The sequence below is a fragment of the Scyliorhinus torazame genome, chromosome 1, assembly GCF_047496885.1.
Source record: "Scyliorhinus torazame isolate Kashiwa2021f chromosome 1, sScyTor2.1, whole genome shotgun sequence".
Taxonomy (NCBI): domain Eukaryota; kingdom Metazoa; phylum Chordata; class Chondrichthyes; order Carcharhiniformes; family Scyliorhinidae; genus Scyliorhinus; species Scyliorhinus torazame.
The window spans coordinates 297,049,228-297,073,411 of NC_092707.1; the positions used below are offsets into that span (position 1 = coordinate 297,049,228).

The following is a 24,184-nucleotide window of genomic DNA, read 5'->3' on the forward strand; positions in this document are numbered from 1 at the left end:
CATACGCTATCGAGGTAGCAAGCACCGACCGAACCCTTTCGGCCGTGCTCCTCCAGGAACGCCTCACGCATGTTAGACCCTGTAGAGCAAGGATTTTCTGCCTGTGAGAGGCACCTGCTCGCAGTTTTTTGGGCAGTGCAATACTTCGCCTACATTACAGGACTCAACACCATTACCATCCTCACAGAACACACACTGACACAGCTATTGTTAGACGGCCGACTTAAAGATGGCACAGTCAGCCAAATCCGCGCAGCCCATTGGACCCTTCTTTTACAGGGACGGGACATCACGGTAAAGAGGACCAAAACCCATACCTTCCTTGCCGATAATTTGCAGTATGCAGGCACCCACCATGAATGTGAGATCATCACCACGAAACAGAACACAGGCCCATTCATTCCCAAAACACCTCCCAAGAAAACAGGTAGTACACCCCAGAGACCCCAGCCCACAGACACGTGCGCACCCCTAAGGATTTATGTGGATGGCTCATCCACAGTGTTAAACAGAAAGAGAATTACCGGTTGCGGTATATATGTAGAGGACGCGCAGGCAGCAGAGCTGGCAGCGATTGCATATATTGTAGACCATACAGACTTGTTCCCGACCACAGCAGACATCTATTCGGACAGCTTGTATGTCTGTAATAGTTTGACAGAATTCCTACCACTCTGGGAAACAAGAGGATTTGTTCCCGCGGACGGTAAACCTCTACACTCCGCCATAGCTTAGAGACAGCGAAGGATAGGAAATACGGAATAATTAAGGTTCGCAGTCATCACCATTCTTCCCCCTCTGGTAACGTTAAAGCAGACACCCTAGCAAAGGCAGGCTCCAGGCATGGTTATTTTTGGAACCCCCCTGAAAGCACCCCAGTACAAGCAGTTCAGGTCTCACAGACCAACATTCAGGATTTAGCGAAGGTCCAGAAAGAGGATGAGAAACTCAGGGAAGTTTTAAAGGGAACCTTCCCAGCCCCGTACGAAAAGTTTAGAAACGCAATCACCACACACGACGGTGTGATTTTAAAGGATGACCTTTATATAGTTTCCAGCCAGGACAGGAACCAGATCATTTGTCAGTTCCATGACAATCATGGACACCAAGGAATTGAACCCACCCTAGCCCACCTCAGACTGCTTTGCTGGTGGCCTGATTTAAAAACCGATGTCACACACTACATTGAGAATTGCTTAATCTGTGCCCAGAACAATCCGGACAGATATGCTAAAAAGGCTCAACTTAGCCATACCTGCCCCGTTAATGGACCCTGGACAAATTTCCAGATAGATTATATAGGACCCCTACCCCCGTGCAGAAATGGTTACAAGTATGTGTTGGTGGTCATAGACACCTTCACAAAATGGGTGGAAGCATTTCCATCACGAACTAATACGGCCAAGACAACGGCTAAAATATTAACACACCACATCTTTACAAGATGGGGCCTCCCACACAGTATAGAGTCCGACCAAGGCTGCCATTTCACCGGACATGTAATGAAAAACGTCCTCACGATTTTCAGCATTAGACAAAAGTTCCATATCGCATACCACCCCCAGTCAAGTGGTATTGTAGAACGAATGAATAGGACATTGAGAGCCACCCTCAGGAAAATGGTACAGCAGAATAACAGCACCTGGGATTCAGTACTCCCATTTGCTTTAATGTTTTTAAGAACACGGTATCTACATCCACAGGATACACCCCCCACACCCTCATGACCAGACGCCCCATGTAAGGCATTGAGTATTTATTAGGACTGGATTTAGCCAGCCCCGCAGTTACAGCCCTCACACATGAAAATGCGGTTAAACAACTGATACAGAATATAAAGGCAGCCCAACTCGCAGCAGCAGTGAGACTTGGAACCAGGAAGAAACAGAACAAGGCTTGTTTCGACAAAACAGTACACGCCACAGAGTTTACAGTAGGGCAACAAGTTATGCTTTCCCTTTATAACCCCAGTTCATTCCTCTCCCCAAAAGTTTCCGGACCGTACTCCAAGTCAGTCCCTCAGTATACAAAATAACCTATCCCAATGGTAAGTCTGCATGGTTTCATATAAACCAGCTCAAGGCTTACGGCTCACTGAATAACCACACACACCACATCCTGCTCGCAGCAGCAGATGATCACGTCCCGCGCACAGATGACATATTCCTACCCTCCCCCAACCACTCCAGCCCGTCCTCAGACACGACTTCAACTCCGCCCCCAGAGGCACGACTCAGCCTCTCCCTTCCTTCAACCAGCACCGACAGCGACAGTGATAGCGATCACAATGACGACAGCCACAGCACACCACGTTACGACTACACCCCTGTACCAGGCCCCACTCCCAGTGAATCTGAGCATGATTCTACTGACCCATTCGAGGTCACTTATATCAAAGCCCCTGACCCAGACCCACCGCCTGATGATTACGGATTGAAGCACAGTAGCTCCAACCTCGACACACAATTCTGGCACCGAGACAATTCGTTCAGGCTCATCCGGAATGATCGAGATGGACCCCAATTCGCCCCAAGCAGCTTTAGCACGGTTACTACAGACAGGAGTTTGGCAGCCGGGAGAAGATGATGACTTAGAGTCGGACTCCCACCAAACAAATCCCTTTGCGACCCTGTTCGCTATTGAGCAGTGGAGTGTCCAGATGATGCAGAAAAAGGAACCGATGGAGAAATACGGTGTCCTTTCTGATGGAACGTGCACCAAACATGTTTGTTGAATGTTTGTTCGTTAGTGTTATCGTTAAGTGTTGTGTGTAAACTCAGAAAGTTTTTCACGGCCCCACGTCACCACTCCTTTAACACCCCCCGGCTGTTAATGGAACAAGTTTGTCCCAGACAATAGTTCAGAGGAACTAGTTTGTCGACAGAACACGACTCATAGTTGCGCTCCTAATTTGAGAGGCAGCCCCCCACGACGACCACATTCTTACCAGTTATTGCCAGTTGCTCAGGCAGTGGAGAAACGGCATTGGTCCCCGCCCTGCCTGAGGACCCCCCTCTGGTCAGCTACGCTCGAGTACAGCACATACGGCATTGATCACAGTCTTACCTGGGGATTCCACCCATTTCTTACCCGCACCCCATTTTGGCCCATTACGTTCGAAATTCTTTTGTTTGGTTTTGGCAATCCTTAGGTTGCTTCCCTATGCTATTTACATCCTCAAACACTGGGATGGTAAATCGCACAGGCTGCGAGACGGCTCGCAGTACGGCAGTATTTTTCTTAGATGTCTAGTCCAAATATTCGGTTAAAAAAAAATGAGGGAGTCACAGATGGTGACCAATTATAAAGGGAAATTGGCAGTAAAGGACAGACAGACAGAATACGAGATCTTAAGCAAGATAATAACAGAAATTATGCTTGTGTTCACAGAACTCCAGAAACCCAGGAACCCCAGAGGAAGACAAAGAAGTCCGACAAAGATGAAGACAGCCTTCGTGTTCACATGGATCTTAGCGGGATCCCTTCAGTTGCGTGCGGACGCTACCCCCCTGACCCCTACCACACAAACCGTAAACTATTCTCACCCCTGTAATACATGGAACCCTGAGATAACTAGCCCAGCGACAGCTAGCAATACCCCGACCTGGTGTGATAAGTTTATCACCTGGTACTCACTCTCATATGTAGTTGAAGCATCTTAGTGCTGGCAATACTTTGCAGTGCCGTGCAAACGAGTCAGGAAATGGCGAAGGAGAGCATATCGCTCTCGCACCACGGTATACAGATTTAGGTCCCCCATTTTCGGATTTCACAAGACCCCCGAACCCATTGGGACGGATTAAAGAGCATCCATTTTGTTTAATGTATTCTATGGAATAAAGAGATAAACCTCTGTGTCTGACTGTCAGACCAAAGAAATTTGTGTGCTGTTATTTTGTACAGTTTAAGATGTATAGATTAAGGGAGGAGATTGAGGAGGGGCTGTTGGCTGATGCCCTACGTAGGGTAAACTCGTCATCCTCGTGTGCCAGGCTAAGCCTGATACAATTCAAGGTTCTACACAGGGCGCATATGACTGGACCACGGCTCAGTAAATTTTTCGGGGTAGAGGATAGGTGTGGGAGATGCTCGAGAAGCCCAGCGAATCACACCCACATGCTCTGGTCATGTCCGGCAATACAGGGGTTCTGGGTGGGGGTGGCGAAGGTGCTTTCGAAGGTGGTGGGGGTCCGTGTCGAGCCAAGCTGGGGGTTGGCTATATTCGGGGTTGCAGAAGAGCCGGGAGTGCAGGAGGCGAGAGAGGCTGATGTTTTGGCCTTTGCGTCCCTAGTAGCCCGGCGCAGGATATTGCTTATGTGGAAGGAAGCCAAACCCCCGGGCGTGGAGACCTGGATAAACGACATGGCAGGGTTTATAAAGTTAGAACGGATCAAGTTCGTATTTAGGGGTTCGGCTCAAGGGTTCACCAGGCGGTGGCAACCGTTCGTCAACTACCTCACAGAACGATAGAGGGAATGAAAAAGAAAGAAAGACAACAGCAGCAACCCAGGGGGGAGCGGGGGGGGAGGATTCGGGCAGGCTCTCAGGGATGTCATTGTATATGTATAGACATTTGTTATAGGTAATGTATACTGGACTGTTGGATTGTATCTTTGGAGAGTAACTATTTTTGACAAGGCAGTTGCCATTTAGTTTTGTTTTTCTTTCTGTTTATATATTATTTATTTGTTTAAAACTGGCCACTTATTTATATTGCTTTATTGTTGTTTAAAAGAAAAACTATGTACTGTTATGTTTGGCCAAAAAATCTTGAATAAAATATATTTTTTTAAAAAGATGTATAGATTATTTTGGGATTGTTTGTATTTTTGGATTGTTTGAATGAGGATAGCTTATTGAGAATAGTTAGAGGTTCCAGTTTTTTTATTTTTCTGTAATGCATGTATTAATGTCATAGCACCCCGTATAGAGTTTTATGATAATGAATGTATTTAAAATGGTTTAGGTAAAATTGTTTTGCATAGGATAGGACAGTGTAGAGCCTAAGTATGGGTGTCCCGGTGATCAGAGGATGAAGACAACATAGTAATGTGATCCTTCATGCTTCGCGTTGAGGATCACAAGGAGGGAGTGTAGCCATCTGGGATGGCCACGTCCCGATTACAAGATGGACACACGCAAAGAATGCAGGGAAAATTGGACAATGCTAAGAAACAAGCAGGTGCAAGCTCTGTCTGTTGATTAGAACCTTAAACTCTCAGACAGAACAGAAACTACCAAACAATCCACATACTAATGAGCCATCTCCGGGGACAAAAGGGAAACATTTAGATACACAATGTTAAGGCAGACTCCCTGGCGCCAGAGGAAGCTAAAACAAAGCAGACTGACAGTCACCAGGACACGCCCAGCGATCAGGGAACCACCCTCTATTGGAGGAAAATCGATACAGATGATTGGGAAGACCCAATTAGTTGAGGCCAAGTTCAAGGCCCACCCAAAAGCGCACAGAGCCCTTTTTAGTATAAAAGGTATCTCCCAAGGGAGAACCACCCTCCTTTGGCTTTGGCTCTCACCGAAAAGAGAGACCTGCCTAGCAGCTGCAAAAGACCAAGTAAGTCCCAAGTCAACGCACGCTACGAGATAGAAGCTCCTAGTTGCTACCCTGTAAACAGCTCAACCCAGCAGCCTCAGAACCGAGCAACGACCATTGTTCCTCTGACTGAGTGGGCACCCAAAGCTAAGTATAGGCTTTAGTAATAGTGGTAGTTTAGTTTGTAGAGGTTATGAATGAGTAGATTTGACTGTGCGTAAATAAATGAGCATTGCTTTTGAACTTACTAACTGGTGTATCGAGTCATTTATCAGTATTCGGTTCTGAACCTTGTGGCGGTGTCGAAAGATACCTGGCGACTCTTGAGCAAACGTGATTAAACAGAGTCAAATTAAGAGCAAACCAAAAGTTAGCAACAAGCCAAAACATTGGCTAGGCACTGGCACAACCTTTGCTAATACAGGAAATATTTTGTATGTTTTCTTACCAATTTTGGCAGAAGATGGCACCCTGTTTTTTAGAGGAATTCTATATTCTTTATTCAATTTCTCAAGTGCTCCTTCTGACTTGGTCATATGGCGACGAACATTCTCTCTCAGAATTGAACGTATCACTTTAATGATATTTGTTTTACTCTCTGGATCACTGGAAAAGTGGAAATAAAGTAATATAATTGTTGTTGCATAAATACATACAAAATATCATCTTTAAAAGCAGAAGACTTTCTGCCAAGTACATGAAAAACAACAATTGTGTATTTCAGAAGAAGTCCTTACCATTAAACATTACATTTATGATACTAGCTTAATGGCACACTGCTCTTTGGTGTATGTTAGTACACTTCATCGAAGTGTTAGGATCTGGGGTTCATCTTCAAGCCTAATGGCAATCAAGGCAACAAATGTAAACAAAGCCTTTATGTTCGAGGTAGAAGGAAAATTAAAGGACTGGTTAAACTTAGTTACTTTCAGGCACCATCTAGACTGGTTTGTTTTGGCCAGAGTAATGCTGCATGGTATAAAGAACTGAATATAATGGAACCCGTACCGAATGAACATGTTGTTCTTCAATGATGAAAATGTTCGACACAAACCATAATATCGCAGGATTCGTTAAAATGCTAAATGCTGACATTCAAATATCCTAAAAACTCATTCCTAATTTAACACAAGGAAGTATTTCACTTCTTCATGCCTTTCATTTATTAATATCATGATTACCAATATAGGAGCAACCGCAAGACAAACTAGTGGCTGCAGCTATTCAAATATAATCTCTTGGTATACTATAACATAATGGCCAGTGTTACACTACCTCATGATTCAGTAGTTATACTGTTGGATTAAATGGGGTGGCATGGTGGCACAGTGGTTAGTACTGCAGCCTCACAGCGCCAGGGACTTGGGTTCAATTCCAACCTTGGGTGACTGACTGTTTGGAGTTTGCACTTTCTTCCCGTGTCTCCAGCTGCTCTGGGTTCCTCCCATAATCTAAAGAAGTGCAGGTTGGGTGGATTGGCCATGCTAAATTGCCCCTTAGTGTCTAAGGATGCGCAGGTCAAGTGGGGTTATGGGGTTACGGGGATAGTGTGTGCGAGTGAGCCTAAGTAGGGTGCTCTTTCAGAAGGTCGGTGCAGACTCGATGGGTCAAATGGCCTCCTTCTGCACGTGGGAACTCTTATGGTCCTATGGTCTAAATATTAAACCTTAATAAATTAAATGGAGTAACATTTTAGACAACTTCACGTAGAATCTTCAAGAGAACTTACAGTGGAAACTCCTGCTCACCCTGTTACTTGAATAGAATATAGAGGTAGATCTTTTGATATAAATAATGGCTGCTTAACACTTGTCAGCTGGACATCAACACATAGCAACCAGACATGTGCTGTTAAAGGCACAGTTCAGGTAGCTTCTGTCCAAGGTGTCCAACTCCTCCAGAAGCTGTGCTATGATGGTGTCTCATTGGAGAGACTTGTCATTGAAACTTTTGAAAGGAAATTAAGTTGCTTTACTAACAGTACGGATGGGATTTCTTTCATCTGCGATCTGGCGGGCGTGAAAAAGCGGCTCGCTAACTAGACGTTGGAAAAGACATATGGGCAAATGTTTATTGAGGATGTGATTATTTGATTGGGGGGCTGAGGCTTCTCGTCTGGTCACTGTATTCTGAACTCCTGTGTTTAAAGATGCAGCTCCAGCATGTCCTGTTGCCCAATAGCCCCACACCTGGTTTGTGGCTCTGGGACATTTCAGCACTTGGTACAAGGAGTTAATACAGGGGCTAGAATTTCCCAGCCATTCGTGCCGTCAGGATCGGAAGAGGTTCCCTGGTGGCGGGGGTACAAACAATGATAAAACCCATTGTTTTTGGCGGAACCAGAAGATCCCGCTGCTGGCCAATGGCACGCCCCCTCCACCACCATGAAACGCTCAGCACAAGGAGTTTGATTAATGCCAGGAATGAGAACATAAGAACTACGAGGAGTAGGCCATCTGACCCCCTCGAGCCTGCTCCGCCATTCAATAAGATTATGGCTGATCTTTTTGTGGACTCAGCTCCACTTACCCGCCTGCTCACCGTAACCTTTTATTCCGTTAATGTTCACAAATCTATCTATCTTTGCCTAAAAACATTTAACAATCTGCATTTTGGCAGATCGAATCAGGCCAGGACCTGCTCAGTTAATGGTATGGCGTTGGGGAGAGTTATAGAACAAAGAGATCTAGGAGTACAGGTTCATAGCTCCTTGAAGGTGGAGTCGCAGGTGGACAGGGTGGTGAAGAAGGCTTTCGGCATGCTTGGTTTCATTGGTCAGAACATTGAATACAGGAGTTGGGACGCCTTGTTGAAGTTGTACAAGACATTGGTACGGCCACACTTGGAATACTGTGTGCAGTTCTGGTCACCCTATTATAGAAAGGATATTATTAAACTAGAAAGAGTGCAGAAAAGATTTACTAGGATGTTACCGGGACTTGATGGTTTGAGTTATAAGGAGAGGCTGGATAGACTGGGACTTTTTTCCCTGGAGCGTAGGAGGCTTAGGGGTGATCTTATAGAGGTCTATAAAATAATGAGGGGCATAGATAAGGTAGATAGTCAACATCTTTTCCCAAAGGTAGGGGAGTCTAAAACTAGAGGGCATAGGTTTAAGGTGAGAGGGGAGAGATTCAGAAGGGCCCAGAGGGGCAATTTCTTCACTCAGAGGGTAGTGAGTGTCTGGAATGTGCTGCCAGAGGTAGTAGTAGAGGCGGGTACAATTGTGTCTTTTAAAAAGCATTTAGATAGTTACATGGGTAAGATGGGTATAGAGGGTTATGGGCCAAGTGCAGGCAATTGGGACTAGCTTAATGGTAAAAACTGGGCGGCATGGATTGGTTGGGCCGAAGGGCCTGTTTCCATGCTGTAAACTTCTATGATTCTATAACAAGGTATCCTCAAGTGCTTCACTGGGCAGGGAATTCCACAGATTCACACTCTTTGGGTGAAGAGTTCCTCCTCAACTCAGTCCTAAAACTGCTCCCCTTTATTTTGAGGCTATACCCCTAGTTTCACTCTCCAGTGGAAACAACCTCCTTGTTTCTATCCTATCAATTCTCTTCATAATTTTATGTTTCTATAAGATTCCCCCCTCATTCTTCTAAATTCCAATGAATATAGTCCCAGTCTATGTAGTCTCTCCTCATAAGCTAATCCTCTCAACTGCAGAATCAACCTAGTGAATCCCCTCTGCACACCCTCCAAGTGCCAGTAGATCCTTTCTCAAGTAAGGAGACCAAAACTGTCCATAGTACTCTAGGTGTGGCTTCACAAGCACCCTATACAACTGCACATAACCGCCCTGCTTTTAAACTCCATCCCTCTCGCAATGAGGATTCATTGCACGTCAATACGTCTCTGTGCTTCTTAGCTCCCCTGATTGCCAGCATTGCGATTCATTAGGTGAAACACTATTCAGTTGGGTAACCTTTCAATCGGCTTCCCTGTGCAGAGAACCAGTCCTCAGATTGACTCTGAGCCCTCACCATTAGAGCCTCGCTCATTTTAATTTTGTGCTGCACCTTCGCTTCATGTTGGAAGATGGTGGTTCTGAGTTCTCACTCGTAGAGCAGCTTGAACCCTCCCTGTGTGGCTGTAAAAATCCCTCTCATCAGTCTGGAGGAGATCATTTCACAGGTTTCCCTAAATCCAATAGCTATGAATTCTCTCCCTCCAAACCCTCAAGTCTTTTTGCTTGTGGTGGAAATTCCTGCGCTGCTCCCTGCATCTTTGGAGCTGGATGTGGATCTCATCCCTCCCCACCTTGAGGCCTTCTTCCCAGTTAGACATAAATCACAGACCTCCCCCGAACCCTCCAATGCCCCGACGCTACCTTTTCCCCATCTATAGGCTGCAGATGCCTCCCCTGATTGTGTGTGCCATCTGCGACACAGCCTGTACTGGTCATGATACCGACCTTTGCCAAAACCTTCAGCACTTCCTTGTGCTGTATCCCTCTATACCCATCTTATCCATGTGTTTGTCAAGATGCCTTTGAATGCCGTAAGATGCCTTTTAAATGCCGTGCATGATGCTACGAAGACTTGAGGTCAGCTATGTAAAATGATGCATGTTTTCACACCACTGTGGCCCCAACTTGCTCAAGTCCCTTTATAACAGACTCTTCCTCATGGTGGCCCAAGCGACGCCTTCCCCCCAAACCGAACCTTGTCGTGTTTCTGAGTGGTACCTCTGCCACTATTGCCTGTCCCCGATGGAGCCTTGCATTGCAGCCCCTTTCGTAGCATCCCTGCCTTACCACTGGTGTGGTGGGTACAGCCTTGCCCATGATACCCCACTGAGAATAATGTGGTGCTGCCTGTGCAGCCTGGTGCTGAGTCAAGGTGCCACGTGCACTGTATAATGACAGGTAGGATAAGTCATGTGCGAAATGCTGGCTACCAGCTGAAAAAGAGGACGCAGAGGCAGTGACCACCAAAAGAGTGAGAGTGGAGCTGTGCGCCCATTAACGGAGAGAGAGGAGCAGTGGGGACATTAACAGAGAGAGAGGAGCAGTGGGGACATTAACAGTGAGAAAGGAGCAGTGGGGACATTAACAGTGAGAGAGGAGCAGTGGGGACATTAACAGAGAGAGAGGAGCAGTGGGGACATTAACAGTGAGAGAGGAGCAGTGGGGACATTAACAGTGAGAGAGGAGCAGTGGGGACATTAACAGAGAGAGAGGAGCAGTGGGGACATTAACAGTGAGAGAGGAGCAGTGGGGACATTAACAGTGAGAGAGGATCAGTGGGGCCATTAACAGTGAGAGAGGAGCAGTGGGGACATTAACAGTGAGAGAGGAGCAGTGGGGACATTAACAGAGAGAGAGGAGCAGTGGGGCCATTAACAGAGAGAGAGGAGCAGTGGGGACATTAATAGTGAGAGAGGATCAGTGGGGCCATTAACAGTGAGAGAGGAGCAGTGGGGACATTAACAGAGAGAGAGGAGCAGTGTGGACATTAACAGAGAGAGAGGAGCAGTGGGGCCATTAACAGAGAGAGAGGAGCAGTGGGGACATTAACAGAGAGAGAGAAGCAGTGGGGACATTAACAGTGAGAGTGGAGCAGTGGGGACATTAACAGTGAGAGAGGGGCAGTGGGGCCATTAACAGTGAGAGAGGAGCACTGGGGCCATTAACAGTGAGAGAGGAGCAGTGGGGACATTAACAGAGAGAGAGGAGCAGTGGGGCCATTAACAGAGAGAGAGGAGCAGTGGGGACATTAACAGAGAGAGAGGATCAGTGGGGACATTAACAGAGAGAGAGGAGCAGTGGGGACATTAACAGTGAGAGTGAAGCAGTGGGGACATTAACAGAGAGAGAGGAGCAGTGGGGACATTAACAGTGAGAGAGGAGCAGTGGGGACATTAACAGAGAGAGAGGAGCAGTGGGGACATTAACAGAGAGAGAGGAGCAGTGGGGACATTAACAGAGAGAGAGGAGCAGTGGGGCCATTAACAGAGAGAGAGGAGCAGTGGGGCTATTAACAGTGAGAGAGGAGCAGTGGGGACATTAACAGAGAGAGAGGAGCAGTGGGGACATTAACAGAGAGAGAGGAGCAGTGGGGACATTAACAGTGAGAGTGAAGCAGTGAGGACATTAACAGTGAGAGAGGATCAGTGGGGACATTAACAGAGAGAGAGGAGCAGTGGGGACATTAACAGAGAGAGAGGAGCAGTGGGGACATTAACAGAGAGAGAGGAGCAGTGGGGCTATTAACAGAGAGAGAGGAGAAGTGGGGACATTAACAGAGAGAGAGGAGCAGTGGGGACATTAACAGAGAGAGAGGATCAGTGGGGACATTAACAGAGAGAGAGGATCAGTGGGGACATTAACAGAGAGAGAGGAGCAGTGGGGACATTAACAATGAGAGAGGAGCAGTGGGGACATTAACAGTGAGAGTGAAGCAGTGAGGACATTAACAGTGAGAGAGGATCAGTGGGGACAGTAACAGTGAGAGTGGAGCAGTGGGGACATTAACAGAGAGAGAGAGGAGCAGTGGGGCCATTAACAGAGAGAGAGGAGCAGTGGGGCCATTAACAGAGAGAGAGGAGCAGTGGGGCCATTAACAGAGAGAGAGGAGCAGTGGGGCCATTAACAGAGAGAGAGGAGCAGTGGGGCTATTAACAGTGAGAGAGGAGCAGTGGGGACATTAACAGTGAGAGAGGAGCAGTGGGGACATTAACAGTGAGAGAGGAGCAGTGAGGACATTAACAGTGAGAGAGGAGCAGTGGGGACATTAACAGTGAGAGAGGAGCAGTGGGGACATTAACAATGAGAGAGGAGCAGTGAGGACATTAACAGTGAGAGAGGATCAGTGGGGACATTAACAGAGAGAGAGGAGCAGTGGGGACATTAACAGAGAGAGAGGAGCAGTGGGGACATTAACAGAGAGAGAGGAGCAGTGGGGCTATTAACAGAGAGAGAGGATCAGTGGGGACATTAACAGTGAGAGAGGAGCAGTGGGGACATTAACAGTGACAGAGGAGCAGTGGGGACATTAACAGTGAGAGAGGAGCAGTGGGGACATTAACAGAGAGAGAGGAGCAGTGGGGACATTAACAGAGAGAGAGGATCAGTGGGGACATTAACAGAGAGAGAGGATCAGTGGGGACATTAACAGAGAGAGAGGAGCAGTGGGGACATTAACAATGAGAGAGGAGCAGTGGGGACATTAACAGTGAGAGTGAAGCAGTGAGGACATTAACAGTGAGAGAGGATCAGTGGGGACAGTAACAGTGAGAGTGGAGCAGTGGGGACATTAACAGAGAGAGAGGAGCAGTGGGGCCATTAACAGAGAGAGAGGAGCAGTGGGGCCATTAACAGAGAGAGAGGAGCAGTGGGGCTATTAACAGTGAGAGAGGAGCAGTGGGGACATTAACAGTGAGAGAGGAGCAGTGGGGACATTAACAGTGAGAGTGAAGCAGTGGGGACATTAACAGAGAGAGAGGAGCAGTGGGGACATTAACAGTGAGAGAGGAGCAGTGGGGACATTAACAGAGAGAGAGGAGCAGTGGGGACATTAACAGAGAGAGAGGAGCAGTGGGGACATTAACAGAGAGAGAGGAGCAGTGGGGCCATTAACAGAGAGAGAGGAGCAGTGGGGCTATTAACAGTGAGAGAGGAGCAGTGGGGACATTAACAGAGAGAGAGGAGCAGTGGGGACATTAACAATGAGAGAGGAGCAGTGGGGACATTAACAGTGAGAGTGAAGCAGTGAGGACATTAACAGTGAGAGAGGATCAGTGGGGACAGTAACAGTGAGAGTGGAGCAGTGGGGACATTAACAGAGAGAGAGGAGCAGTGGGGACATTAACAGTGAGAGTGAAGCAGTGGGGACATTAACAGAGAGAGAGGAGCAGTGGGGACATTAACAGTGAGAGAGGAGCAGTGGGGACATTAACAGAGAGAGAGGAGCAGTGGGGACATTAACAGAGAGAGAGGAGCAGTGGGGACATTAACAGAGAGAGAGGAGCAGAGGGGCCATTAACAGAGAGAGAGGAGCAGTGGGGCTATTAACAGTGAGAGAGGAGCAGTGGGGACATTAACAGAGAGAGAGGAGCAGTGGGGACATTAACAATGAGAGAGGAGCAGTGGGGACATTAACAGTGAGAGTGAAGCAGTGAGGACATTAACAGTGAGAGAGGATCAGTGGGGACAGTAACAGTGAGAGTGGAGCAGTGGGGACATTAACAGAGAGAGAGGAGCAGTGGGGCCATTAACAGAGAGAGAGGAGCAGTGGGGCCATTAACAGAGAGAGAGGAGCAGTGGGGCCATTAACAGAGAGAGAGGAGCAGTGGGGCCATTAACAGAGAGAGAGGAGCAGTGGGGACATTAACAGTGAGAGAGGAGCAGTGGGGACATTAACAGTGAGAGAGGAGCAGTGGGGACATTAACAGTGAGAGAGGAGCAGTGGGGACATTAACAATGAGAGAGGAGCAGTGAGGACATTAACAGTGAGAGAGGATCAGTGGGGACATTAACAGAGAGAGAGGAGCAGTGGGGACATTAACAGAGAGAGAGGAGCAGTGGGGACATTAACAGAGAGAGAGGAGCAGTGGGGCTATTAACAGAGAGAGAGGATCAGTGGGGACATTAACAGTGAGAGAGGAGCAGTGGGGACATTAACAGTGACAGAGGAGCAGTGGGGCCATTAACAGTGAGAGAGGAGCAGTGGGGACATTAACAGTGAGAGAGGAGCAGTGGGGACATTAACAGAGAGAGAGGAGCAGTGGGGCCATTAACAGAGAGAGAGGAGCAGTGGGGCCATTAACAGAGAGAGAGGAGCAGTGGGGCTATTAACAGTGAGAGAGGAGCAGTGGGGACATCAACAGTGAGAGAGGAGCAGTGGGGACATTAACAGTGAGAGAGGAGCAGTGAGGACATTAACAGTGAGAGAGGAGAAGTGGGGACATTAACAGTGAGAGAGGAGCAGTGGGGACATTAACAATGAGAGAGGAGCAGTGGGGACATTAACAGTGAGAGAGGAGCAGTGGGGACATTAACAGTGAGAGAGGAGCAGTGGGGACATTAACAGTGAGAGAGGAGCAGTGGGGACATTAACAGTGAGAGAGGAGCAGTGGGGACATTAACAGAGAGAGAGAGGAGCAGTGGGGACATTAACAGTGAGAGAGGAGCAGTGGGGACATTAACAGTGAGAGAGGAGCAGTGGGGACATTAACAGTGAGAGAGGAGCAGTGGGGACATTAACAGAGAGAGAGAGGAGCAGTGGGGACATTAACAGTGAGAGAGGAGCAGTGGGGACATTAACAGTGAGAGAGGAGCAGTGGGGACATTAACAGTGAGAGAGGAGCAGTGGGGACATTAACAGAGAGAGAGGAGCAGTGGGGACATTAACAGAGAGAGAGGAGCAGTGGGGACATTAACAGAGAGAGAGGAGCAGTGGGGACATTAACAGTGAGAGAGGAGCAGTGGGGACATTAACAGAGAGAGAGGAGCAGTGGGGCCATTAACAGAGAGAGAGGAGCAGTGGGGCTATTAACAGAGAGAGAGGAGCAGTGGGGACATTAACAGAGAGAGAGGAGCAGTGGGGACATTAACAGAGAGAGAGGATCAGTGGGGACATTAACAGAGAGAGAGGAGCAGTGGGGACATTAACAGTGAGAGAGGAGCAGTGGGGACATTAACAGAGAGAGAGGAGCAGTGGGGACATTAACAATGAGAGAGGAGCAGTGGGGCCATTAACAGAGAGAGAGGAGCAGTGGGGACATTAACATAGAGAGAGGAGCACTGGGGCCATTAACAGTGAGAGAGGATCAGTGGGGACATTAATAGTGAGAGAGGATCAGTGGGGACATTAACAGTGAGAGAGGAGCAGTGGGGACATTAACAGAGAGAGAGGAGCAGTGGGGACATTAACAGTGAGAGAGGATCGGTGGGGACATTAACAGTGAGAGAGGAGCAGTGGGGCCATTAACAGTGAGAGAGGAGCAGTGGGGACATTAACAGAGAGAGAGGAGCAGTGGGGCTATTAACAGAGAGAGAGGAGCAGTGGGGCCATTAACAGTGAGAGAGGAGCAGTGGGGACATTAACAGTGAGAGAGGAGCAGTGGGGACATTAACAGTGAGAGAGGAGCAGTGGGGACATTAACAGAGAGAGAGGAGCAGTGGGGCTATTAACAGAGAGAGAGGAGCAGTGGGGCCATTAACAGTGAGAGAGGAGCAGTGGGGACATTAACAGAGAGAGAGGAGCAGTGGGGCCATTAACAGTGAGAGAGGAGCAGTGGGGCCATTAACAGTGAGAGAGGAGCAGTGGGGACATTAACAGTGAGAGAGGAGCAGTGGGGACATTAACAGAGAGAGAGGAGCAGTGGGGCTATTAACAGAGAGAGAGGAGCAGTGGGGACATTAACAGAGAGAGAGGAGCAGTGGGGACATTAACAGAGAGAGAGGAGCAGTGGGGACATTAACAGTGAGAGAGGAGCAGTGGGGACATTAACAGTGAGAGAGGAGCAGTGGGGACATTAACAGTGAGAGAGGAGCAGTGGGGACATTAACAGTGAGAGAGGAGCAGTGGGGACATTAACAGAGAGAGAGGAGCAGTGGGGCTATTAACAGAGAGAGAGGAGCAGTGGGGACATTAACAGAGAGAGAGGAGCAATGGGGACATTAACAGTGAGAGAGGATCAGTGGGGACATTAACAGAGAGAGAGGAGCAGTGGGGCCATTAACAGTGAGAGTGGAGCAGTGGGGACATTAACAGTGAGAGAGGAGCAGTGGGGACATTAACAGTGAGAGTGAAGCAGTGAGGACATTAACAGTGAGAGAGGATCAGTGGGGACATTAACAGAGAGAGAGGAGCAGTGGGGACATTAACAGAGAGAGAGGAGCAGTGGGGCCATTAACAGTGAGAGTGGAGCAGTGGGGCCATTAACAGAGAGAGAGGAGCAGTGGGGCTATTAACAGAGAGAGAGGATCGGTGGGGACATTATCAGAGAGAGAGGATCAGTGGGGACATTAACAGAGAGAGAGGAGCAGTGGGGACATTAACAGAGAGAGAGGAGCAGTGGGGCTATTAACAGAGAGAGAGGAGCAGTGGGGCCATTAACAGTGAGAGAGGAGCAGTGGGGACATTAACAGAGAGAGAGGAGCAGTGGGGCCATTAACAGTGAGAGAGGAGCAGTGGGGCCATTAACAGTGAGAGAGGAGCAGTGGGGACATTAACAGTGAGAGAGGAGCAGTGGGGACATTAACAGAGAGAGAGGAGCAGTGGGGCTCTTAACAGAGAGAGAGGAGCAGTGGGGACATTAACAGAGAGAGAGGAGCAGTGGGGACATTAACAGAGAGAGAGGAGCAGTGGGGACATTAACAGTGAGAGAGGAGCAGTGGGGACATTAACAGTGAGAGAGGAGCAGTGGGGACATTAACAGTGAGAGAGGAGCAGTGGGGACATTAACAGTGAGAGAGGAGCAGTGGGGACATTAACAGAGAGAGAGGAGCAGTGGGGCTATTAACAGTGAGAGAGGAGCAGTGGGGACATTAACAGTGAGAGAGGAGCAGTGAGGACATTAACAGTGAGAGAGGAGAAGTGGGGACATTAACAGTGAGAGAGGAGCAGTGGGGACATTAACAATGAGAGAGGAGCAGTGGGGACATTAACAGTGAGAGAGGAGCAGTGGGGACATTAACAGTGAGAGAGGAGCAGTGGGGACATTAACAGTGAGAGAGGAGCAGTGGGGACATTAACAGTGAGAGAGGAGCAGTGGGGACATTAACAGAGAGAGAGAGGAGCAGTGGGGACATTAACAGTGAGAGAGGAGCAGTGGGGACATTAACAGTGAGAGAGGAGCAGTGGGGACATTAACAGAGAGAGAGGAGCAGTGGGGACATTAACAGAGAGAGAGGAGCAGTGGGGACATTAACAGAGAGAGAGGAGCAGTGGGGACATTAACAGTGAGAGAGGAGCAGTGGGGACATTAACAGAGAGAGAGGAGCAGTGGGGCCATTAACAGAGAGAGAGGAGCAGTGGGGCTATTAACAGAGAGAGAGGAGCAGTGGGGACATTAACAGAGAGAGAGGAGCAGTGGGGACATTAACAGAGAGAGAGGATCAGTGGGGACATTAACAGAGAGAGAGGAGCAGTGGGGACATTAACAGTGAGAGAGGAGCAGTGGGGACATTAACAGAGAGAGAGGAGCAGTGGGGACATTAACAATGAGAGAGGAGCAGTGGGGCCATTAACAGAGAGAGAGGAGCAGTGGGGACATTAACATAGAGAGAGGAGCACTGGGGCCATTAACAGTGAGAGAGGATCAGTGGGGACATTAATAGTGAGAGAGGATCAGTGGGGACATTAACAGTGAGAGAGGAGCAGTGGGGACATTAACAGTGAGAGAGGAGCAGTGGGGACATTAACAGTGAGAGAGGAGCAGTGGGGACATTAACAGTGAGAGAGGAGCAGTGGGGACATTAACAGAGAGAGAGGAGCAGTGGGGACATTAACAGAGAGAGAGGAGCAGTGGGGACATTAACAGTGAGAGAGGAGCAGTGGGGACATTAACAGTGAGAGAGGAGCAGTGGAGACATTAACAGTGAGAGAGGAGCAGTGGGGACATTAACAGTGAGAGAGGAGCAGTGGGGACATTAACAGAGAGAGAGGAGCAGTGGGGCTATTAACAGAGAGAGAGGAGCAGTGGGGACATTAACAGAGAGAGAGGAGCAATGGGGACATTAACAGTGAGAGAGGATCAGTGGGGACATTAACAGAGAGAGAGGAGCAGTGGGGCCATTAACAGTGAGAGTGGAGCAGTGGGGACATTAACAGTGAGAGAGGAGCAGTGGGGACATTAACAGTGAGAGTGAAGCAGTGAGGACATTAACAGTGAGAGAGGATCAGTGGGGACATTAACAGAGAGAGAGGAGCAGTGGGGACATTAACAGAGAGAGAGGAGCAGTGGGGCCATTAACAGTGAGAGTGGAGCAGTGGGGCCATTAACAGAGAGAGAGGAGCAGTGGGGCTATTAACAGAGAGAGAGGATCGGTGGGGACATTATCAGAGAGAGAGGATCAGTGGGGACATTAACAGAGAGAGAGGAGCAGTGGGGACATTAACAGAGAGAGAGGAGCAGTGGGGCTATTAACAGAGAGAGAGGAGCAGTGGGGCCATTAACAGTGAGAGAGGAGCAGTGGGGACATTAACAGAGAGAGAGGAGCAGTGGGGCCATTAACAGTGAGAGAGGAGCAGTGGGGCCATTAACAGTGAGAGAGGAGCAGTGGGGACATTAACAGTGAGAGAGGAGCAGTGGGGACATTAACAGAGAGAGAGGAGCAGTGGGGCTATTAACAGAGAGAGAGGAGCAGTGGGGACATTAACAGAGAGAGAGGAGCAGTGGGGACATTAACAGAGAGAGAGGAGCAGTGGGGACATTAACAGTGAGAGAGGAGCAGTGGGGACATTAACAGTGAGAGAGGAGCAGTGGGGACATTAACAGTGAGAGAGGAGCAGTGGGGACATTAACAGTGAGAGAGGAGCAGTGGGGACATTAACAGAGAGAGAGGAGCAGTGGGGCTATTAACAGTGAGAGAGGAGCAGTGGGGACATTAACAGTGAGAGAGGAGCAGTGAGGACATTAACAGTGAGAGAGGAGAAGTGGGGACATTAACAGTGAGAGAGGAGCAGTGGGGACATTAACAATGAGAGAGGAGCAGTGGGGACATTAACAGTGAGAGAGGAGCAGTGGGGACATTAACAGTGAGAGAGGAGCAGTGGGGACATTAACAGTGAGAGAGGAGCAGTGGGGACATTAACAGTGAGAGAGGAGCAGTGGGGACATTAACAGAGAGAGAGAGGAGCAGTGGGGACATTAACAGTGAGAGAGGAGCAGTGGGGACATTAACAGTGAGAGAGGAGCAGTGGGGACATTAACAGAGAGAGAGGAGCAGTGGGGACATTAACAGAGAGAGAGGAGCAGTGGGGACATTAACAGAGAGAGAGGAGCAGTGGGGACATTAACAGTGAGAGAGGAGCAGTGGGGACATTAACAGAGAGAGAGGAGCAGTGGGGCCATTAACAGAGAGAGAGGAGCAGTGGGGCTATTAACAGAGAGAGAGGAGCAGTGGGGACATTAACAGAGAGAGAGGAGCAGTGGGGACATTAACAGAGAGAGAGGATCAGTGGGGACATTAACAGAGAGAGAGGAGCAGTGGGGACATTAACAGTGAGAGAGGAGCAGTGGGGACATTAACAGAGAGAGAGGAGCAGTGGGGACATTAACAATGAGAGAGGAGCAGTGGGGCCATTAACAGAGAGAGAGGAGCAGTGGGGACATTAACATAGAGAGAGGAGCACTGGGGCCATTAACAGTGAGAGAGGATCAGTGGGGACATTAATAGTGAGAGAGGATCAGTGGGGACATTAACAGTGAGAGAGGAGCAGTGGGGACATTAACAGAGAGAGAGGAGCAGTGGGGACATTAACAGTGAGAGAGGATCGGTGGGGACATTAACAGTGAGAGAGGAGCAGTGGGGCCATTAACAGTGAGAGAGGAGCAGTGGGGACATTAACAGAGAGAGAGGAGCAGTGGGGCTATTAACAGAGAGAGAGGAGCAGTGGGGCCATTAACAGTGAGAGAGGAGCAGTGGGGACATTAACAGTGAGAGAGGAGCAGTGGGGACATTAACAGTGAGAGAGGAGCAGTGGGGACATTAACAGAGAGAGAGGAGCAGTGGGGCTATTAACAGAGAGAGAGGAGCAGTGGGGCCATTAACAGTGAGAGAGGAGCAGTGGGGACATTAACAGAGAGAGAGGAGCAGTGGGGCCATTAACAGTGAGAGAGGAGCAGTGGGGCCATTAACAGTGAGAGAGGAGCAGTGGGGACATTAACAGTGAGAGAGGAGCAGTGGGGACATTAACAGAGAGAGAGGAGCAGTGGGGCTATTAACAGAGAGAGAGGAGCAGTGGGGACATTAACAGAGAGAGAGGAGCAGTGGGGACATTAACAGAGAGAGAGGAGCAGTGGGGACATTAACAGTGAGAGAGGAGCAGTGGGGACATTAACAGTGAGAGAGGAGCAGTGGGGACATTAACAGTGAGAGAGGAGCAGTGGGGACATTAACAGTGAGAGAGGAGCAGTGGGGACATTAACAGAGAGAGAGGAGCAGTGGGGCTATTAACAGAGAGAGAGGAGCAGTGGGGACATTAACAGAGAGAGAGGAGCAATGGGGACATTAACAGTGAGAGAGGATCAGTGGGGACATTAACAGAGAGAGAGGAGCAGTGGGGCCATTAACAGTGAGAGTGGAGCAGTGGGGACATTAACAGTGAGAGAGGAGCAGTGGGGACATTAACAGTGAGAGTGAAGCAGTGAGGACATTAACAGTGAGAGAGGATCAGTGGGGACATTAACAGAGAGAGAGGAGCAGTGGGGACATTAACAGAGAGAGAGGAGCAGTGGGGCCATTAACAGTGAGAGTGGAGCAGTGGGGCCATTAACAGAGAGAGAGGAGCAGTGGGGCTATTAACAGAGAGAGAGGATCGGTGGGGACATTATCAGAGAGAGAGGATCAGTGGGGACATTAACAGAGAGAGAGGAGCAGTGGGGACATTAACAGAGAGAGAGGAGCAGTGGGGCTATTAACAGAGAGAGAGGAGCAGTGGGGCCATTAACAGTGAGAGAGGAGCAGTGGGGACATTAACAGAGAGAGAGGAGCAGTGGGGCCATTAACAGTGAGAGAGGAGCAGTGGGGCCATTAACAGTGAGAGAGGAGCAGTGGGGACATTAACAGTGAGAGAGGAGCAGTGGGGACATTAACAGAGAGAGAGGAGCAGTGGGGCTATTAACAGAGAGAGAGGAGCAGTGGGGACATTAACAGAGAGAGAGGAGCAGTGGGGACATTAACAGAGAGAGAGGAGCAGTGGGGACATTAACAGTGAGAGAGGAGCAGTGGGGACATTAACAGTGAGAGAGGAGCAGTGGGGACATTAACAGTGAGAGAGGAGCAGTGGGGACATTAACAGTGAGAGAGGAGCAGTGGGGACATTAACAGAGAGAGAGGAGCAGTGGGGCTATTAACAGAGAGAGAGGAGCAGTGGGGACATTAACAGAGAGAGAGGAGCAATGGGGACATTAACAGTGAGAGAGGATCAGTGGGGACATTAACAGAGAGAGAGGATCAGTGGGGACATTAACAGAGAGAGAGGAGCAGTGGGGACATTAACACTGAGAGAGGAGCAGTGGGGACATTAACAGTGAGAGTGAAGCAGTGAGGACATTAACAGTGAGAGAGGATCAGTGGGGACAGTAACAGTGAGAGTGGAGCAGTGGGGACATTAACAGAGAGAGAGGAGCAGTGGGGCCATTAACAGAGAGAGAGGAGCAGTGGGGCCATTAACAGAGAGAGAGGAGCAGTGGGGCCATTAACAGAGAGAGAGGAGCAGTGGGGCCATTAACAGAGAGAGAGGAGCAGTGGGGCTATTAACAGTGAGAGAGGAGCAGTGGGGACATTAACAGTGAGAGAGGAGCAGTGGGGACATTAACAGTGAGAGAGGAGCAGTGGGGACATTAACAATGAGAGAGGAGCAGTGAGGACATTAACAGTGAGAGAGGATCAGTGGGGACATTAACAGAGAGAGAGGAGCAGTGGGGACATTAACAGAGAGAGAGGAGCAGTGGGGACATTAACAGAGAGAGAGGAGCAGTGGGGCTATTAACAGAGAGAGAGGATCAGTGGGGACATTAACAGTGAGAGAGGAGCAGTGGGGACATTAACAGTGACAGAGGAGCAGTGGGGACATTAACAGTGAGAGAGGAGCAGTGGGGACATTAACAGAGAGAGAGGAGCAGTGGGGACATTAACAGAGAGAGAGGATCAGTGGGGACATTAACAGAGAGAGAGGATCAGTGGGGACATTAACAGAGAGAGAGGAGCAGTGGGGACATTAACAACGAGAGAGGAGCAGTGGGGACATTAACAGTGAGAGTGAAGCAGTGAGGACATTAACAGTGAGAGAGGATCAGTGGGGACAGTAACAGTGAGAGTGGAGCAGTGGGGACATTAACAGAGAGAGAGGAGCAGTGGGGCCATTAACAGAGAGAGAGGAGCAGTGGGGCCATTAACAGAGAGAGAGGAGCAGTGGGGCTATTAACAGTGAGAGAGGAGCAGTGGGGACATTAACAGTGAGAGAGGAGCAGTGGGGACATTAACAGTGAGAGAGGAGCAGTGAGGACATTAACAGTGAGAGAGGAGCAGTGGGGACATTAACAGTGAGAGAGGAGCAGTGGGGACATTAACAATGAGAGAGGAGCAGTGGGGACATTAACAGTGAGAGAGGAGCAGTGGGGACATTAACAGTGAGAGAGGAGCAGTGGGGACATTAACAGTGAGAGAGGAGCAGTGGGGACATTAACAGTGAGAGAGGAGCAGTGGGGACATTAACAGAGAGAGAGAGGAGCAGTGGGGACATTAACAGTGAGAGAGGAGCAGTGGGGACATTAACAGTGAGAGAGGAGCAGTGGGGACATTAACAGTGAGAGAGGAGCAGTGGGGACATTAACAGAGAGAGAGAGGAGCAGTGGGGACATTAACAGTGAGAGAGGAGCAGTGGGGACATTAACAGTGAGAGAGGAGCAGTGGGGACATTAACAGAGAGAGAGGAGCAGTGGGGACATTAACAGAGAGAGAGGAGCAGTGGGGACATTAACAGAGAGAGAGGATCAGTGGGGACATTAACAGAGAGAGAGGAGCAGTGGGGACATTAACAGTGAGAGAGGAGCAGTGGGGACATTAACAGAGAGAGAGGAGCAGTGGGGACATTAACAATGAGAGAGGAGCAGTGGGGCCATTAACAGAGAGAGAGGAGCAGTGGGGACATTAACATAGAGAGAGGAGCACTGGGGCCATTAACAGAGAGAGAGGATCAGTGGGGACATTAACAGAGAGAGAGGAGCAGTGGGGACATTAACAGTGAGAGAGGATCGGTGGGGACATTAACAGTGAGAGAGGAGCAGTGGGGCCATTAACAGTGAGAGAGGAGCAGTGGGGCCATTAACAGTGAGAGAGGAGCAGTGGGGACATTAACAGTGAGAGAGGAGCAGTGGGGACATTAACAGTGAGAGAGGAGCAGTGGGGACATTAACAGAGAGAGAGGAGCAGTGGGGCTATTAACAGAGAGAGAGGAGCAGTGGGGCCATTAACAGTGAGAGAGGAGCAGTGGGGACATTAACAGAGAGAGAGGAGCAGTGGGGCCATTAACAGTGAGAGAGGAGCAGTGGGGCCATTAACAGTGAGAGAGGAGCAGTGGGGACATTAACAGTGAGAGAGGAGCAGTGGGGACATTAACAGAGAGAGAGGAGCAGTGGGGCTATTAACAGAGAGAGAGGAGCAGTGGGGACATTAACAGAGAGAGAGGAGCAGTGGGGACATTAACAGAGAGAGAGGAGCAGTGGGGACATTAACAGTGAGAGAGGAGCAGTGGGGACATTAACAGTGAGAGAGGAGCAGTGGGGACATTAACAGTGAGAGAGGAGCAGTGGGGACATTAACAGTGAGAGAGGAGCAGTGGGGACATTAACAGAGAGAGAGGAGCAGTGGGGCTATTAACAGAGAGAGAGGAGCAGTGGGGACATTAACAGAGAGAGAGGAGCAATGGGGACATTAACAGTGAGAGAGGA

The 24,184-nt window shown here is 49.1% G+C and overlaps 1 protein-coding gene across 6 annotated transcripts in view; it reads right to left on the minus strand.

Annotated features, from left to right (window-relative positions):
• The window catches only part of LOC140422747 (rho guanine nucleotide exchange factor TIAM2-like), a 586,909-nt gene that overhangs the window by 7,477 nt on the left and 555,248 nt on the right, over nucleotides 1-24,184 (minus strand). For all 6 annotated transcript variants that reach the window (XM_072507702.1, XM_072507695.1, XM_072507699.1 and 3 more), the window contains one exon: nucleotides 6,003-6,160. In XM_072507702.1, coding sequence (XP_072363803.1) covers nucleotides 6,003-6,160 — 158 coding nt within the window. The remainder of the gene's footprint in view (nucleotides 1-6,002; nucleotides 6,161-24,184) is intronic.